Source organism: Pollicipes pollicipes, unplaced genomic scaffold (assembly GCF_011947565.3).
Source record: "Pollicipes pollicipes isolate AB1234 unplaced genomic scaffold, Ppol_2.1 Scaffold_5724;HRSCAF=6776_pilon_pilon_pilon, whole genome shotgun sequence".
Taxonomy (NCBI): domain Eukaryota; kingdom Metazoa; phylum Arthropoda; class Thecostraca; order Pollicipedomorpha; family Pollicipedidae; genus Pollicipes; species Pollicipes pollicipes.
This window is the reverse complement of record NW_023596746.1, coordinates 9,806,045-9,820,682: the sequence shown is the minus strand read 5'-3', so window position 1 is coordinate 9,820,682 and position 14,638 is coordinate 9,806,045. Positions and strand designations below refer to the sequence as shown.

The following is a 14,638-nucleotide window of genomic DNA, read 5'->3' as shown; positions in this document are numbered from 1 at the left end:
ATTAAACGGCCAGTCGTGTGTTTCCACCTTTGCGTGCGCACGGCTTATGCGTCACACCCACGCGCTCCGGAGAGATTGAATCTCGTACTTTTCACAAACTTAAAAGCTTCGGCACCCGGGGCAATGAGCGACTGGTGAGTGGCCTGCAACCGACAGACATTCGACCAAACTACCACGTGGCGTGAATTTTAATGTCGCACGTGCTGCGTGTCACACGTACGAGAGCCAGCAAGGTGGATTTGGCCGTTACCGACAGTTTTCTTATTTTACAAACCACATCTCGGCACCCGGAAGAGCTAGGGTTGTGAATCCAACTGCAAAACATAGGCAATACGATTTCTTCTTTAAGCGCAGCGGAGTAAGCCTGCACATGCCTGTCTTGACTTAGAAGCGCCAGCGGAAACATCGTGCAATGGGTCTTGAAGTATCGACCCGATGTGTCGTAAATGTTGTACCCATACCCGTACTTATACCCGTGTTTTCCCCAAAAATGTAACCAACCCAATCCGTCACCCATTCTATATGGGTAACCATTGGTTTACCGGAACCATGGAGTCCTTTACTGGCGGTGGATGATGCAGCCTGCGCAGCCCGTGGGTCCTGCCGGGCGTAGTGTGCCACCACGTTTACGGTGGGGGCTGCGGCGGAGGACAAGAAAACACACCGCTCGGTAGCTATGTATTGAGTGTGTTTTAGAACTAAAGCTGCGAGTGCCTTCTGCTCCGTTTCGCCCTAAGACAGCAGGTTTACCGTTCCGAGTCATTGCCGGAGCGGGGGTGGGGTGGGGAGATCCGTGCGTGGGCCCGGGCATCCTCTCAGGGCTGACGCTGTGACGCGGCCGTGCCGCCGGCGGGGCGGCGCGCTCCGCCGTCCTACTCTTACATCAGCCGCCTTTCAGGAACAAGAGGAAGAAGGAGGACGAGGAGAAGAAGTCCGAGGACCTGTCCAAGCTGCCCATGACTGAGGAGCAGCGCGAGCTCCAAGAGAAAGCCAAGGAGTTCCTGAAGAAGAAGGGAGGTGAGTGGTCAGGTCCGACTTGGCACGAGACATCTGGTGCAATCTCCCACCCAGTGCGGCACGGCTGACTCGGTCATGTCTTGGATTTCACTGAAAATTGGTACCTGGGGCTATCTCATGCTTAAAATCCATCTGACACGATATCAGGTCCTTGTGGCAGGGATATCAGGTCCCTCTGACACGATATCAGGTCCCTCCCATTTATGGGTCACGAGATATGCGCCAAGGCGTTCTCTTTCAGGACGACCTCAGTACTGGGGTTGGCATTTGTATGTTCCTAGCGACGCAGCACCCGTGATCATCGGTGGATATCCTCATTGTACATATTTTCGAGATGGCAAAAATTAGTGCAATGAAATGGAAAAAAGAAAAGTTCACTTGGATCAATTTGGAATCAGCTACTCTCGTGACATAGGTCAGAGGTCATTTTTTAACTTTTATGTATGTCCGTTCTTAGCTTTTTAGTCTGGTGGTAACCTTTCCTATGTTGTCTTTCCGGGAGGTGTGTATATATATATATATATATATATATATATATATATATATATATATATATATAATCAATGGACCTGGAACGAATTGATCTTATGATCAACTTGATCTTTGGGGCAACGCCCCTCTGTCTCCAGTTCCGCGCGATCCTCGTCGTTTCCGTCGTCGCATACCAAGTGTCCAGTGCCAGACCCTCGCGGGGCGCGCCCGCACCGGTTTCAGCGGGCCTCAGGGCTAGCTTGGTACAGGCAGTCGACGGTGGATCGGTTAAATGGCGCGCCGCACGAGCGTGATTCTTGCGTGGAGCGATCAGGGCGGTTGACTACCATATCCGTCCGGCCTGGACAACGGGGTGCAAAGTGTGATTCAGGAGGGTTATCTCGACATTGGGTTTGTTCAGATGGCTGTGGCACCACGAACTTGCGCCAGGTATTATCGATATTCCGTGGTATAGCCAACGTGTGTCCTTAGAACGCTGCACATTTGGGGAGGTTGCTAAACATCTCGACAATTTGGAGTGACGTTGGCGATATCATAGAAGAGCCTACTCGTTATCATAACATCGCTAAGAAACAGGAGAATGTTTGAGGTAACAAATATCTCCATCTCGCTTGGCGAAACTGTGGTTTCCAGCGATTTTGCCGAAAATTAGTCTTATATTCTGCAGGATGCCACGCATTAGTGGCACTCGGCAAAATTCCAGCGCACGGTTTGCCCATTCATAGCCCATTAGCATATTGCCTATTATATAATGTTATATATATATGTATATATATATATATATATATATATATATATGTGTGTGTATATATTGTCAATATCATATATATTTATAGCCTGTTATAGCCTATTGCCTGGGTCAAAATGAAAAGGCGCTACACCTATTTTTTATGCAACCTAATTGTACCAATCACAACACAGTTATTGGGAACGTGTTTATAACACATTTGGTCAGACATTAGTATTAGGATGAAGGACATTAGTGCAAGGAAAGACATGATATTAGGATGCTTCACTCTTGTGTGAAAGTTAAGATTTATTTGATAGCTTAGCGGGGCAGTTTAAGGAAATGAACACTGTTAGCACGCGTTTAGTTGGCCGCTTGAATGCGATGCGCTCGGGTGGGGTCAATTTGACCCCAGAGATCTGAAAACTAAGACGATTTGGGCATGGAATTCACAGGATAGGTGGGACTCTACTTGAACTCGTTTGTGTCAAATTCTGATATCCGTTTGTCATGACTCGGCTCAAATAAGGTCAAACTCCAGATCGGTGTCCGACTGCTCGCAGACTACGTCACGCAATCTTTAATACGCGCTCGGGTTGGTGGCAGTCAATTTGCGAACTCCCCCCCCCCCCTTCCCCGAAGGACATCCAAAATAATTTCTGACCTGCGGAGACCAACTGCCAAAGTCGGAGACACTGCTGAAGGGGCGAAATTATCCATTTTCACAAATGTGCGTTGAGCATCCGAAGGCCTGGGTAAAACGTAGCGTGTTTTGTGTGGGCACTTTGTCGTTTATCATTCTATGTAAAGGTAGTATTCTACCCCCCCCCCCCCCGCCCTCCCAGCTCGTTGGGTTAATTCATCTGCATTATAATTATCCATCGTTGCCAGTATTCAATGAGTTTTACAATCTGATAATGCATTGCGTGATTGTCTGTCGTGTATTTTCTTCGCGCTTTGGTGCCAAACGCATATCGACGTTACTTCAAGACCTACCCTATATATATATATATATATATATATATATATATATATATATATATATCCTGCGTTACTGAGCCCTACCCTACCCTTTATAATAGCCTCGGGGTATATGAGTCGTGACCCGTAGGCCAGGCAGAGCTGCTGCTGTGGTAGATGGATGAAACGCACCATATAACCCACAGTAGCAAACTATACAGAAATCCGAACAGCGAATGCAGTCTAACCGCATGACAGTTGGTAGACAAGTGTATCATTTCGACGGCTTCCGAATAAAAGAAAGAGACACGACCATGTAAAAATAAAAAAAGAGACACGGCCATGTCTTGAGCCATGGTGAACGATACCGGTACCCCAGATTTTATTCAGGTTTGGAAAGAGCATGCAAAATACACTGAAATGGCTACGAATGGACGTTATGCTAAGCTAAAGGGATTACCATTCACCTTGGTCACCTGTTTGCTAAATTGACCGAGGTGTCTTTTTCGATTGTACTGCACTTACCACTGCAATTTTGAAAATGTTAACGCGGATAAAACATGTGCATTGATATTGTGCAAGGGCGCTAAGAACACACCAATGTCGACTCCAGTTATGGAAACGCCTCGGGGCATATCTCACGACCCAGTGGTATTAGCAATTGAGGTTTTCGGGCGCTTCGCCTGTGCGGTCATACAGCGCCTGTAACGTTATGCGTCACTGACATTTATTTTTGGTGTCAGGCGGATTCTACGCATCAGCTAACGGTCGGTTTCAGCTTTCGGTAAAATCTGAGAGATAACCGTGTTAAATCGTCCTGGTGTTGCGGTGGGTAGACCACACCACCTGGCGCTTGCGCCGCACGGAAACCCGACAGTGCGAACACCACCCTGTTTGAAGTGGTCCACAGGTGATCAAAATTGGCTGTCTGTGATGTTCTCCGCCCCTGCTGGAAATTGCGATCACATTTCTTCGGAAGTGCGTTTGGAAGACACTTCCTCAACAGGCCATCGCGAGGGTGGCATGAGCTCTAACGGCGGCCAGCTGGGTGACGCAGTTTGGGTAGCCCCCAGACCAGTGCAGTATGAATATATTTGATCCAGTGGTTGTCTCCGGTAGGGTATTCCTTGAGCGGCTCATACCCAGGCGATATTAGCAATACGGAGGGGGGATCTGGCTGTCGCGGGACGGACGCTCTGCCATCTGGTGCTGGTGCAGTGGGTTCGCGAGCGTGGCGGGCCTTTAAATAGCCGCTGCGCTCCGGCGTCCCAGCTGGGCAGTCCGGCCCCGCGCCGGACCAGCGCAGCAGGCCTTTGGCCAACGAGCCGATGCATCAGGACAGGACCGCAATTTGCTTGTGTGCTATAGGGGACGTTTGACAGCAGGAAAATGGTCGAGCCTGCCCAGCAAGGTCGCGGAAAAGTGAGAACGTCCACCCCGTACAGTACGTGAATGTGGAAACAGTGGTGGCTGTCAGCGTCTATCCCGGAAACCCCTCGCGGTTGGACACCATACATACATACATACTTGCGTGCGTGCATGCACACATACATGCATACATTATATATACATTATTACTACTGATGAAGGATACCATCTACTGATGATTACTACTGATGAAGGATACCATCAGTAAGTAATCAGCTGATATTGACATTAGCATGGGCCGGTGTGCGCAAGCGGGCGCGCGCGCGCGCGCTCGAGGGGAGCCGCGGGTCCGCCGACCGTCGCGCGCGAGGGAGAGCCGCGGATCCGCCGACCGTCGCGAGGTTTTTTAGGACCGGTACCCCATTTCAGCTGCGAGGGCGATCAAAGGCTCTGGCTCTCAGGGCTCCCAAATGGATGAGACCAGCTCCGTTGCCTCGCGGGATTTATCGTTCGCAGCCCGTTGAGCGACGCCAGTGTACGACCCGTGCGATGTTAGAAATCGGCTGGAAAACAGTCCATGTCACCCTCGTTAAGCCGTTAGACCGGCCCCGAATGTTATTTGCTGTGGCTCAAGGCGATAGATTTGATCATGAAAACTATACCGGCTCAGAGCTTCGATCACAGACTGATATCCGCGCAAAATATGGCCTTTCTAACTGTAGTTTGGTCAGTCACAGACAACGCACTCACATCTATAAGTCTTCCGAAATTTTCACGTATCACTGCACCTCTTGCTTTAATGCATTCAGTTATGCGGGCGTATGCCTTTCAGCTCTTTTCGGACGTCGCTCGGCGCCAGAAAGGTGGGACCACCATACGACGATAAGGATGTCATATCGCGGATGGTTTTAAGAAACTGCCTGAACTGGACATTACGCTTTGTTACGGAAAAATGACGTCGGAACCCATCCAGCCAAACTTGATTGTTCTCTTCCAATTCCCCGCCTCATCAGGCATGTGAGCAGTGTCGCAATATATGCGGTGCTGCGCAGACTGAGACCGGAATTTCAATCCACGCACTGGCCGCGCGGCGCGTCGTTTCACGTAGGCCTCGCGTTTCGCTGACATTCTCACTGAGAGCGTGACTGGGATCTGGAAGTGACGGCTGCCCCCGTGTGCTGCTTTGGCCCACCGGCGTGGTCGCGCAGCCAAGCTGATGATCAGGCGGTGTGATCTCGCACTCCTGCTGATGGCTAGGCAACGTGGTCCCGCATTCGCGCTGATGGCCAGGCGGCGGCGTGGTCCAGCATTCGCGCTGAGGGCCAGGCGGCGTGGTCCCGCATTCGCGCTGATGGCGAGGCGGTGTGGTCCCGCGGTCGTGCTGATGGCCAGGCGGTGTGGTCCCGCGGTCGCGCTGATGGCCAGGCGGTGTGGTCTCGCATTCCTGCTGATGGCTAGGCAACGTGGTCCCGCATTCGCACTGATGGCCAGGCAGCGTAGTCCCACAGTGGCGCTGATGGCCAGGCGACGTGGCGAGGTATAGGGCACCAAGCGTGCTAGCAGCGGGTACATCATACCGATCCGCCTATTGCTGTCCAAGTTACAATTCTCCAAGCGTGGCGTTAGCATATGGCGGAGAAGTCGGCACGGCTGCTCATAATCTTTGAAATGTGTTAAACGACAGGTGGCTTCTCCAGCGACTCGGAGGATGACGCCAGGCAGTCGCTATTTTGCCGCTATTATACAATTATGTATAAACCAGTCCGGTTGATTGGGCAAATTCGTTAACAGTCCGATGGCCAATGTTTGAATGACGCTGGATTTATTTCTCTTAAGCTGTTAAGTCTTACTTAATGTTAAAGGCGGTCTCGCTTCGAAATGCATGCTTCAATTCAGGTCCTCATGTGGATTGGTCAAGTGGCTGATTATTTTCTCGTTGGCGAGTTACAAAGCAATGATCATTTGCGTTCTTCTGTGCTGACCTTTTCTTATCTTTCAGAGGAGACTAAAAAGCGCAAGTACGAGTACAACAGTGGCAGCAGCTCTAGCTCCGGCTCGTCCGACAGCGACGAGCCGGACGAGCCGAGCGAGCCAGCGCCGCCGGGCGCTGAGAACGGCGCCAAGGCCGAGCCGGCGGCTGAGGCCGATCCGGAACCGGAGCGGGAGCCGGTGCCGGAGCCTGACCCGGGGTCTGAGCCGGAGGCGGAGCCGGAGCCTTTGCCAGTGCCGGGGACGGAGACGGGGGCGGAGCCGGGGTCGGAGACAAAACCGAAGCTTGACGCTGAACCGACCGCCGCGGAGCCGGCGCCGGCTGCCGACGGGGCCGAGAAGGCGCGCCGCGAGGAAGACGGCGAAAAGCCGACCGATGATAACGCCAAGGATAAGGTCAAGGAGGAGCCGCGGCCACGTCCGCTGCACAAGACCACCTCCATCTTCCTGCGCAACCTGGCACCTACCATCACCAAACAAGAGGTGGAGGCGGTGAGTGGAGCGGGGAGGGGAGAGGGCTGACCTGGGCTGGGCCGGCCGCAAGGACGGGCGCCGTCTGGCGCCGGCACGCGCCAATAGCCCTGCCGGTACCGCACAGGTGTACATCAGGCGGCACTGTTCAGCGCTGTGTTTATGCCGTGCCTTCATTGAACAGCCACCTCTCTCCGGTGCCCACGTGTGGTGTAGTCCTCTTCCTTACTTATGTTTTCCTCAACAAATCCAAGGTCAAGGTCCATATCTACAGCGGTCCATAGCGCTTGGAATTAGACGGGTGCAGCTTGTTTGCGTTCGTGTGCCGCGCCGAGCGGTCCACCGCTCGTGGTGGCAGTCGGGTTATGGCCGTTGCTCCAGTCTGAGCAGAAGCGGGCGGTGCCTGACCGGCCCCAGCGGGCCCGGTCGGTCTGTGACGGGCACACCGTTCTCTGTGCTCGCTGGGCCGTCGCCTTGCGAGCCCTGCGAACCGTCGGCCTCCGGTGCCTTCTTGCTGGCCGGATATTACCGCTGCAGTTCTCTCCCCAAACCGCAGCAGTCGTAACAGATAGGTGCTACCCAATGCCAGGGCCTGCGGGGGACGTTTAATTTACTGCGGTCGTCAGTGGACTTCACTTCACGTTGAATGGGAACATCGTCACAGGGACCGGCATTCCCGGAGCCTGTGGAAAAACTGCCATCCGAATTACGTGGATATATTCCGCGTACCAATGTATGTTCTTTGCCGACATTTTATCCAGTTTCTTGCGGATACATTTCATTTCCTGTGCGATTGACGACAGCGGCAGTGTAGAGAAGCGCTGCGCTGCTCAGGAAAGACGCTAATAAACATAAGGTTAGAATGGCCTCTGCAGGAAAGAAATTCGCTAAATCTCGCTCTCGTTATACTTGAGAATATTTCAGCGCGCTGTAACATTCGCCCACGGACTGTCACATTTGATGCCTGTTCAGATGCTTACGACAGCTTGGCACGTGGGTCGTCTTTTCTGCAAAAGTGTTGTGTCTTGTTTTCCGTTGAATGCGAGGCTCAGTATTCACAACTTGATGTGATCCTAAAGCCTTCTTTTGAATACGCTTACCATTGCTGGGGTATTTTTTGCCGGGGCTTGCCGGAAGTGTCTGAACTCGAGCCGCCGAGCTCGCACCTCCGGAAGTAAGCCCGACAGCATTGGACGTCCAGGTGTTCCCCATTACGGCGTATTTGGCCTCTAGCGCATTTGGAAGGTATCCGTGCTATGGGCCTCATCGGGGTGGTTTGCATACTGAGACGACAGGTGGGTCAGTTATATCATCTACTCTGGTCCATAATATATGACATGTTCGAAACCAGATCTGACGTAATGTTAAGAGTTGAACCGATGTGGCCTTGGCTTCCATTGAAGTGAAAGTTGTGAGCTGATGACGCTTATCATGTAATCGCTTCACATTATCGGAATCTTTATGTAACGTCTGAGGGTCGAACTGATTGCCACGTAAGCGTTGATTTTTCAATAATCCGTGCTGAGCGTTCAGGGCGAGACCGAATGCTGTGCCATTTCTGCCACCATGTAGCGATATTACGTTGTGGCTGAAATAGCATGGCATCCCAATTTCCAGGTCAGCGGTATGGGTTTAACGCTACACTTCTAAATTCTATTGTGATAACCCAAACAGTCTGGAATATAGATACCTCTGGAAAACAACCGAGGGTGTTTCGTCTCCCCATAACTGGCGGGCGGTAGATGATGCGTCTAGTGAGGTGTGTGGAATTACGCAAAACAATACTGAATACTAGCCCAAAGTACCATGACTTCGTAAATAAGCGCGATGACATGCTCCAGGCTGGATGAAGTTTGCGGCAGGTTGTAAGCAAATGGTGGCATTTGACATGAGTTCATCAGTGTGGACGGTCGGCAGATAGCACGCATGCATCACTTTTACTGCAGCCGTACATCAAATCTGCCCAAAACCCGTCTGTTCTGTGGTGCAGAGGTCATTGAATTCATTCGAGTGTTTTAGATTAAGACCCTATGAAAAGACAGCTCTCATCGCAGAAGTGCCCCTTCCCATCACAAGGGATTAACGCAAGTGGAGCAAACCTGAATCACGCGCAGCAATATTGTACTGTGACACAGCTCGGGCCATTGGTATTTTACTGATTACCTGCCCGAGGGTATGGTATATCTCCTGCGTGTAGATCAGTAGTATATTGCCAGCTTACATTTTGCATATGCTCGCTCGAGTTCTCTTTATGAGCCCTGTGGTTGTATTCCACACCTGAGCATGTTGCGTGATTTTGATTCACCGTTAACAGCGTCTTTTTTCACGTGTTTCTTCGCGCCGGGTGTTGGAGCGGGTGAACGTTTGTAGAGTGGTCCGCGGGCGCGAGCCGTCCCCTGGCACAGCCCGTCCTCGGCTGCCGGTGGCCCTGCCGCCCTTCCCACTGGTCGTCTCATTTCCCTACGGTCGCATTTATGTTCATTCTTCCCCACGTTTGTACGCTGAACCTCGACGTTTCCGGCGACGGTCGTGGCCGTCCATTGAAGATGACAGTAATTGTGTTGTGTCTGCGCGCCTTTTACCCCCATGCACCATGGTATGTGTACCGTTGTCATGTTGGCCCATGCGTCTTGGTTACTGAGATTTCCCACGGCGCGTTCAAAGCCTTTTGTGCGTACAGTTTGTTTGTGACGTTACTATGCTGAGCTTTTCGTGTTTTCGTTGACTGCATTTGGTACGTTTTCACGTTAACTGTTGACGTGTGTGCATGGGTTTCCGTTATTTATGGAGTGCCACAGATACGGGGTGTAACTACCAGCTGTGCTTGGATTTCCTGCGACCTCTCTTCATTGGCATGCTAACATATGCGTCGACGGTACCCAAGGGTCCTTTTGTTTCTCCAGCGTTGCCATTATTCCAGACGTATGGTTGGTTCGCGGGCTTTGCGATGTTGATCTGTGTTGCCATGGTTGCAGATGTGTCGTCGGTAACCCGGGCTTCCTGCGCGCGGCCATCGCCGACCCGCAGCCGGAGCGGCGCTGGTTCCGGCGCGGCTGGGTCACGTTCGAGCGGCAGGTCAACATAAAGGAGATCTGCTGGAACCTGAACAACATCCGGGTGAGTTAGTGGTTCGGCTGCCGCCCAGCGGGTGCCTTCCGGCCGCTGCTGCAGGTCGGGTGTGAGGGGCTCGGCCTCCGCTCAGCGGGTGCTCAGCGGGTTCCTTCCGGCCGCTGCTGCAGGTCGAGTGTGAGGGGCTCGGCCTCCGCTCAGCGGGTTCTCAGCGGGTGCCTTCCGGCCGCTGCTGCAGGTCGAGTGTTAGGGGACTCGGCCTCCGCTCAGCGGGTGCTCAGCGGGTGCCTTCCGGCCGCTGCTGCAGGTCGAGTGTGAGGGGGCTCGGCCTCCGCTCAGCGGGTGCCTTCCGGCCGCTGCTGCAGGTCGAGTGTGAGGGGCTCGGCTGCTTCTCAGCGGGTGCCTTCCGGCCGATGCTGCAGGTCGGGCGGTGACAGGGTGAAAAGCGGGACACTGATGGCTCCGCGCCGCTGGAGTTTGGCGCCGGTTATGGAAGGTTATGTGCTACCAGTGGTCCCTGCGCGCGGTCACTGGCAGCGCTCAGTGGTTCTGTGACAGGGCGGATGCAATTTCACCGGCAGAAGCACACCAAATACTTGCGCTGTCAACTTTGTGAGCCACCATTCGTGCAATCTCAGCTGGAGCACTTCGAAAGTGGCGTTAAAATGTGGGGTGTGTGATCTGTTTGGCACATGGCCATCCGTTCCGATGATTTTGCATTGGTCGGTGCTGACCTGGATGTAAGCTGGTATGGCCTTGAGTTCCTGCTTGTCTGCGTTGTTATTTTGGAGTTCTCATTCTGACAATTGACATTCAATTTGTCAGGAGGTACTGGTTAAACAACGTCATGAAATAAGCATGGGTTATATTGACAGGACTTGACGTGTCAAGCTGTGCTGATGATCGCTCGTGACCACAAACACATGCGAGAAAACTTTTTTCGACTCAGTCGGACATAAGTTCCGACATAAGTTCCGGCATAAGTTCCGCAGAATGATAATGCAACTCTCACTTTTTCCATGTCGATTAAACGAATGCATAACATGGAACTCCTGTCGAGCGACGATTTTAGGTTAGTGTCATTGTGCAATGTACATGAGACACTTATTGCCGGAAAGGAACCCATGAGGCAGTGTGCAGTAGCCAAGCAGCTTCACAGCTGTATAATAGCCTGCATTGAGGACACTCCGAACGCTGCATGTGAATGCAACGCAAGTATACGTGTGCATACAATGCAACTGTACATTTGCGCGCAACGCAAATACAGTGTATGGCCATGTGTTGCTACAGTACAGTGCCACGCCACGGATTTAATATTTTCAATTTAAAGATATGCCAGCGGGCATTGTTTTGTTGCCAGTAGAACATAGCTTGTTATGCCGCGGATATCTTTATCTTTTAAAAGTGGGTCACCGATGGCTAAAGATATTGCGGTGATGTTTTTTGGTTGGTTCAAGCCCGATTGCTATCGCAGACAAATTGCTGAGGTGTTGTATTTTTACTATATACTTGACTCGTTTCAGTTCGTTTATGCAATCGGCCTCAGGGATCAGGTATCAGTGATATTCCGTTGAGTTCCGGAAAACAAACTGAGAACACGGCCGAATGCTCTCACTGGCCTGTAATGGGATCGGATACCGACGCTGCAACACCGACGTGGGTGTTGTTATCTAACCGCTCAAAAATTGTACACCGCCGCCGGACCAGATAGATGAAGCGACTGTTTAAAATAAGCGCCGCAGGTAACCTACCTGTAGCACTTTATCGTCGTCAGCGATGTATTGAACTGCCGAACGCGACTGTAGCGCCCAGCTAAGTGGTAAAATGGCAACGGGATGGTAGCAGAGAGCAAGAGGACCGAAAGGTCAATAACAGACACACTGCCGTGCTCTGCTAGGTCACCTTTGTATCGGACGTGGCTTCTGATAACTACGTAGGTGCCACAGAGTGCCCCAGAACGCTCCAACCACCTCCGGGAGTTCCGGGACAATCACGCCTAATGCACCGCGGCCTTTCGTATGCGGTGAATTGACCTTGCTCCGTCAGCTGCCTGACCGGGAGTTGGCCGTCCTGGGGTGAACTTGTCCGTTTGTGTCGTAATCTGACCCTGGTCTGTGTGGTGACCTGGCACGTCTGTGATGGCCTGACCCGTGGTGACCGATCTGTTTGGAGATCTGTCCCGTCTGGGTGTGGTGACCTGACCCGTGTCTGTGTGCTGACCTGGCCCTTGTGGGTGAGGTGACCTGACCGCTGTCTGTTTGCTGACCTGGTCCCTATGGGTGTGCTGACCTGGCCCTTGTGGGTGAGGTGACCTGACCGCTGTCTGTTTGCTGACCTGGTCCCTATGGGTGTGGTGACCTGGCCCGTGTGGGTGTGGTGACTTGGCCCGTGTGGTGTGCTGACCTGGTCCATGTGGGTGTGGTGACCTGGCTCGTGTGGTGTGCTGACCTGGTCCGTGTGGTGTGCTGACCTGGCCCGTGTGGTGTGCTGACCTGGTCCGTGTGGTGTGCTGACCTGGCCCGTGTGGTGTGCTGACCTGGCCCGTGTGGTGTGCTGACCTGGTCCGTGTGGTGTGCTGACCTGGCCCGTGTGGTGTGCTGACCTGGCCCGTGTGGTGTGCTGACCTGGTCCGTGTGGTGTGCTGACCTGGTCCATGTGGTGTGCTGACCTGGCCCGTGTGGTGTGCTGACCTGGCCCGTGTGGTGTGCTGACCTGGTCCGTGTGGTGTGCTGACCTGGCCCGTGTGGTGTGCTGACCTGGCCCGTGTGGTGTGCTGACCTGGTCCGTGTGGTGTGCTGACCTGGCCCGTGTGGTGTGCTGACCTGGTCCATGTGGGTGTGGTGACCTGGCTCGTGTGGTGTGCTGACCTGGTCCGTGTGGTGTGCTGACCTGGCCCATGTGGTGTGCTGACCTGGTCCGTCTGGTGTGCTGACCTGGCCCGTGTGGTGCGCTGACCTGGTCCGTGTGGGTGTGCTGACTTGGCCCGTGTGGGTGTGGTGACCTGACCCGTGTCTGTTTGCTGACCTGGTCCGTGTGGGTGTGGTGACCTGACCCGTGTCTATGTGCTGACCTGGCCCGTGTGGGTGTGGTGACCTGACACGTGTCTGTGTGCTGACCTGGTCCATGTGGGTGTGCTGACCTGACGCCGCCCTCCACCAGCTGCGGGACTGTGAGCTGGGGGCCATCGTGAACCGGGACCTGTCGCGACGCGTGCGCACGGTCAGCGGCGTCACGTCCCACAAGCAGGTGGTGCGCGCCGACATCAAGCTATCGGCGCGCATCATCCAGAACCTGGACTCGCGCTACCAGCTCTGGCCTGACCCGGACACCGAAGAAAAGGACAAACAGGTGAGCACCGGTGGCGGCCGCGCGCGGTGCAGACGCCGGCCGGCCGTCGGAGCCGGGTCTGCAGGGTGTGACGACGGTTGCGGCGCCGCGGCACTGGTTGCGGCCGGCGTGTCGACCCAGCCTGGAGCAGGCCGGTGGTCGGCCGCCGGTGTCAGCTGTACGCCCGCCAGTGCGCTGGCGCTTGGCAGCCGGAGCCGGAACGGGCGGGGGCGAGCCGCAGCCGGAGCCGGAGCTGGCGGGGGCATGCCGCGGCCGGAGCCGGAGCCAGCGGGGGCGTGCCGCAGCCGGAGCCGGCGCCGGCGGGGGCGTACCGCAGCGCCGCCGGTGAGACGGCCGTCGCCGGCTGTTCGCCGCTGATGAATGGTCGGCGTCCGATCGCGGCTAAACAGCACCGCTTCTCCCCGGTGCAGATGAATTCGCGAGGTCCGCCCGGTCATTAATCTCGGCGTCCGGCCGCTGATGAAGTTATTCGGGCGGACGCGCACGCTAGAGAGGCGGGCAGGCTGCGGTGGGACGGTGGTGGCGCCAGCAGCGGCGGACGCGCCGCGCTCCGCCAGCGTCTGGCTGGTGGCTGGGGCGCCTGTCGCTAGCACCGGCTCGCGAGCCCCAGCGTGCTCGCGCTCTGCACCGATCTTTGGGTGTTGAAAATGATGGCTTGTATGCGTGGCAGACAGCCCCCTGGCCTGGCTGTCACCGGGTAGGTCTGGTCACCGTGTTGGTCGGACAGGCTGCGGATTCAGCCTCCGCGTGTGAGCGCCGCCATGCAACCATATTCTGGAGGGTGGTCATGCGAGGTGTGGGTGTTGTGGGTGCGTGCGTGGTCGCGCGACGCGCTGAGGTGTGCCTGTGATGCGACGGCGCGCCTTCTGCGGCAGCCGTCGTACGGCGTGTCCAGCAAGAACCCTATCCTGCGCAACATCACCGACTACCTGATCGAGGAGGCGTCGGCCGAAGAGGAGGAGCTGCTGGGCGTCAGCGCTTCCAGTCAGGAGGAGGCCGGTCCGGCCGGGCCCGACACGATCGAGCGCGACGACGAGCTGATCAAGGTGAGCGGCGGCTGGTGCCGGTCCGCCGGCCACCCGGCTGCCGTCCCCCGCACGCCGTCTGACGCTGACGGGCCGGCCGGCCGGCGCCGTCTGCTGTTGACAGCGAGCTGCCCACCTACCAGGCGCCGCTGCTCGCCTCTGGCCGTATGGA

At 54.8% G+C, this 14,638-nt stretch overlaps 1 protein-coding gene across 1 annotated transcript in view; it reads left to right on the top strand.

The window, feature by feature from the left end:
• The window catches only part of LOC119102534 (serrate RNA effector molecule homolog), a 57,789-nt gene that overhangs the window by 22,534 nt on the left and 20,617 nt on the right, over positions 1–14,638 (top strand). Inside the window, 6 exon segments of the mRNA XM_037225918.1 lie at positions 899–1,017; positions 6,564–7,045; positions 10,000–10,011; positions 10,013–10,141; positions 13,253–13,441; positions 14,317–14,487. Of these exon segments, the coding sequence (XP_037081813.1) occupies positions 899–1,017; positions 6,564–7,045; positions 10,000–10,011; positions 10,013–10,141; positions 13,253–13,441; positions 14,317–14,487 (1,102 nt within the window).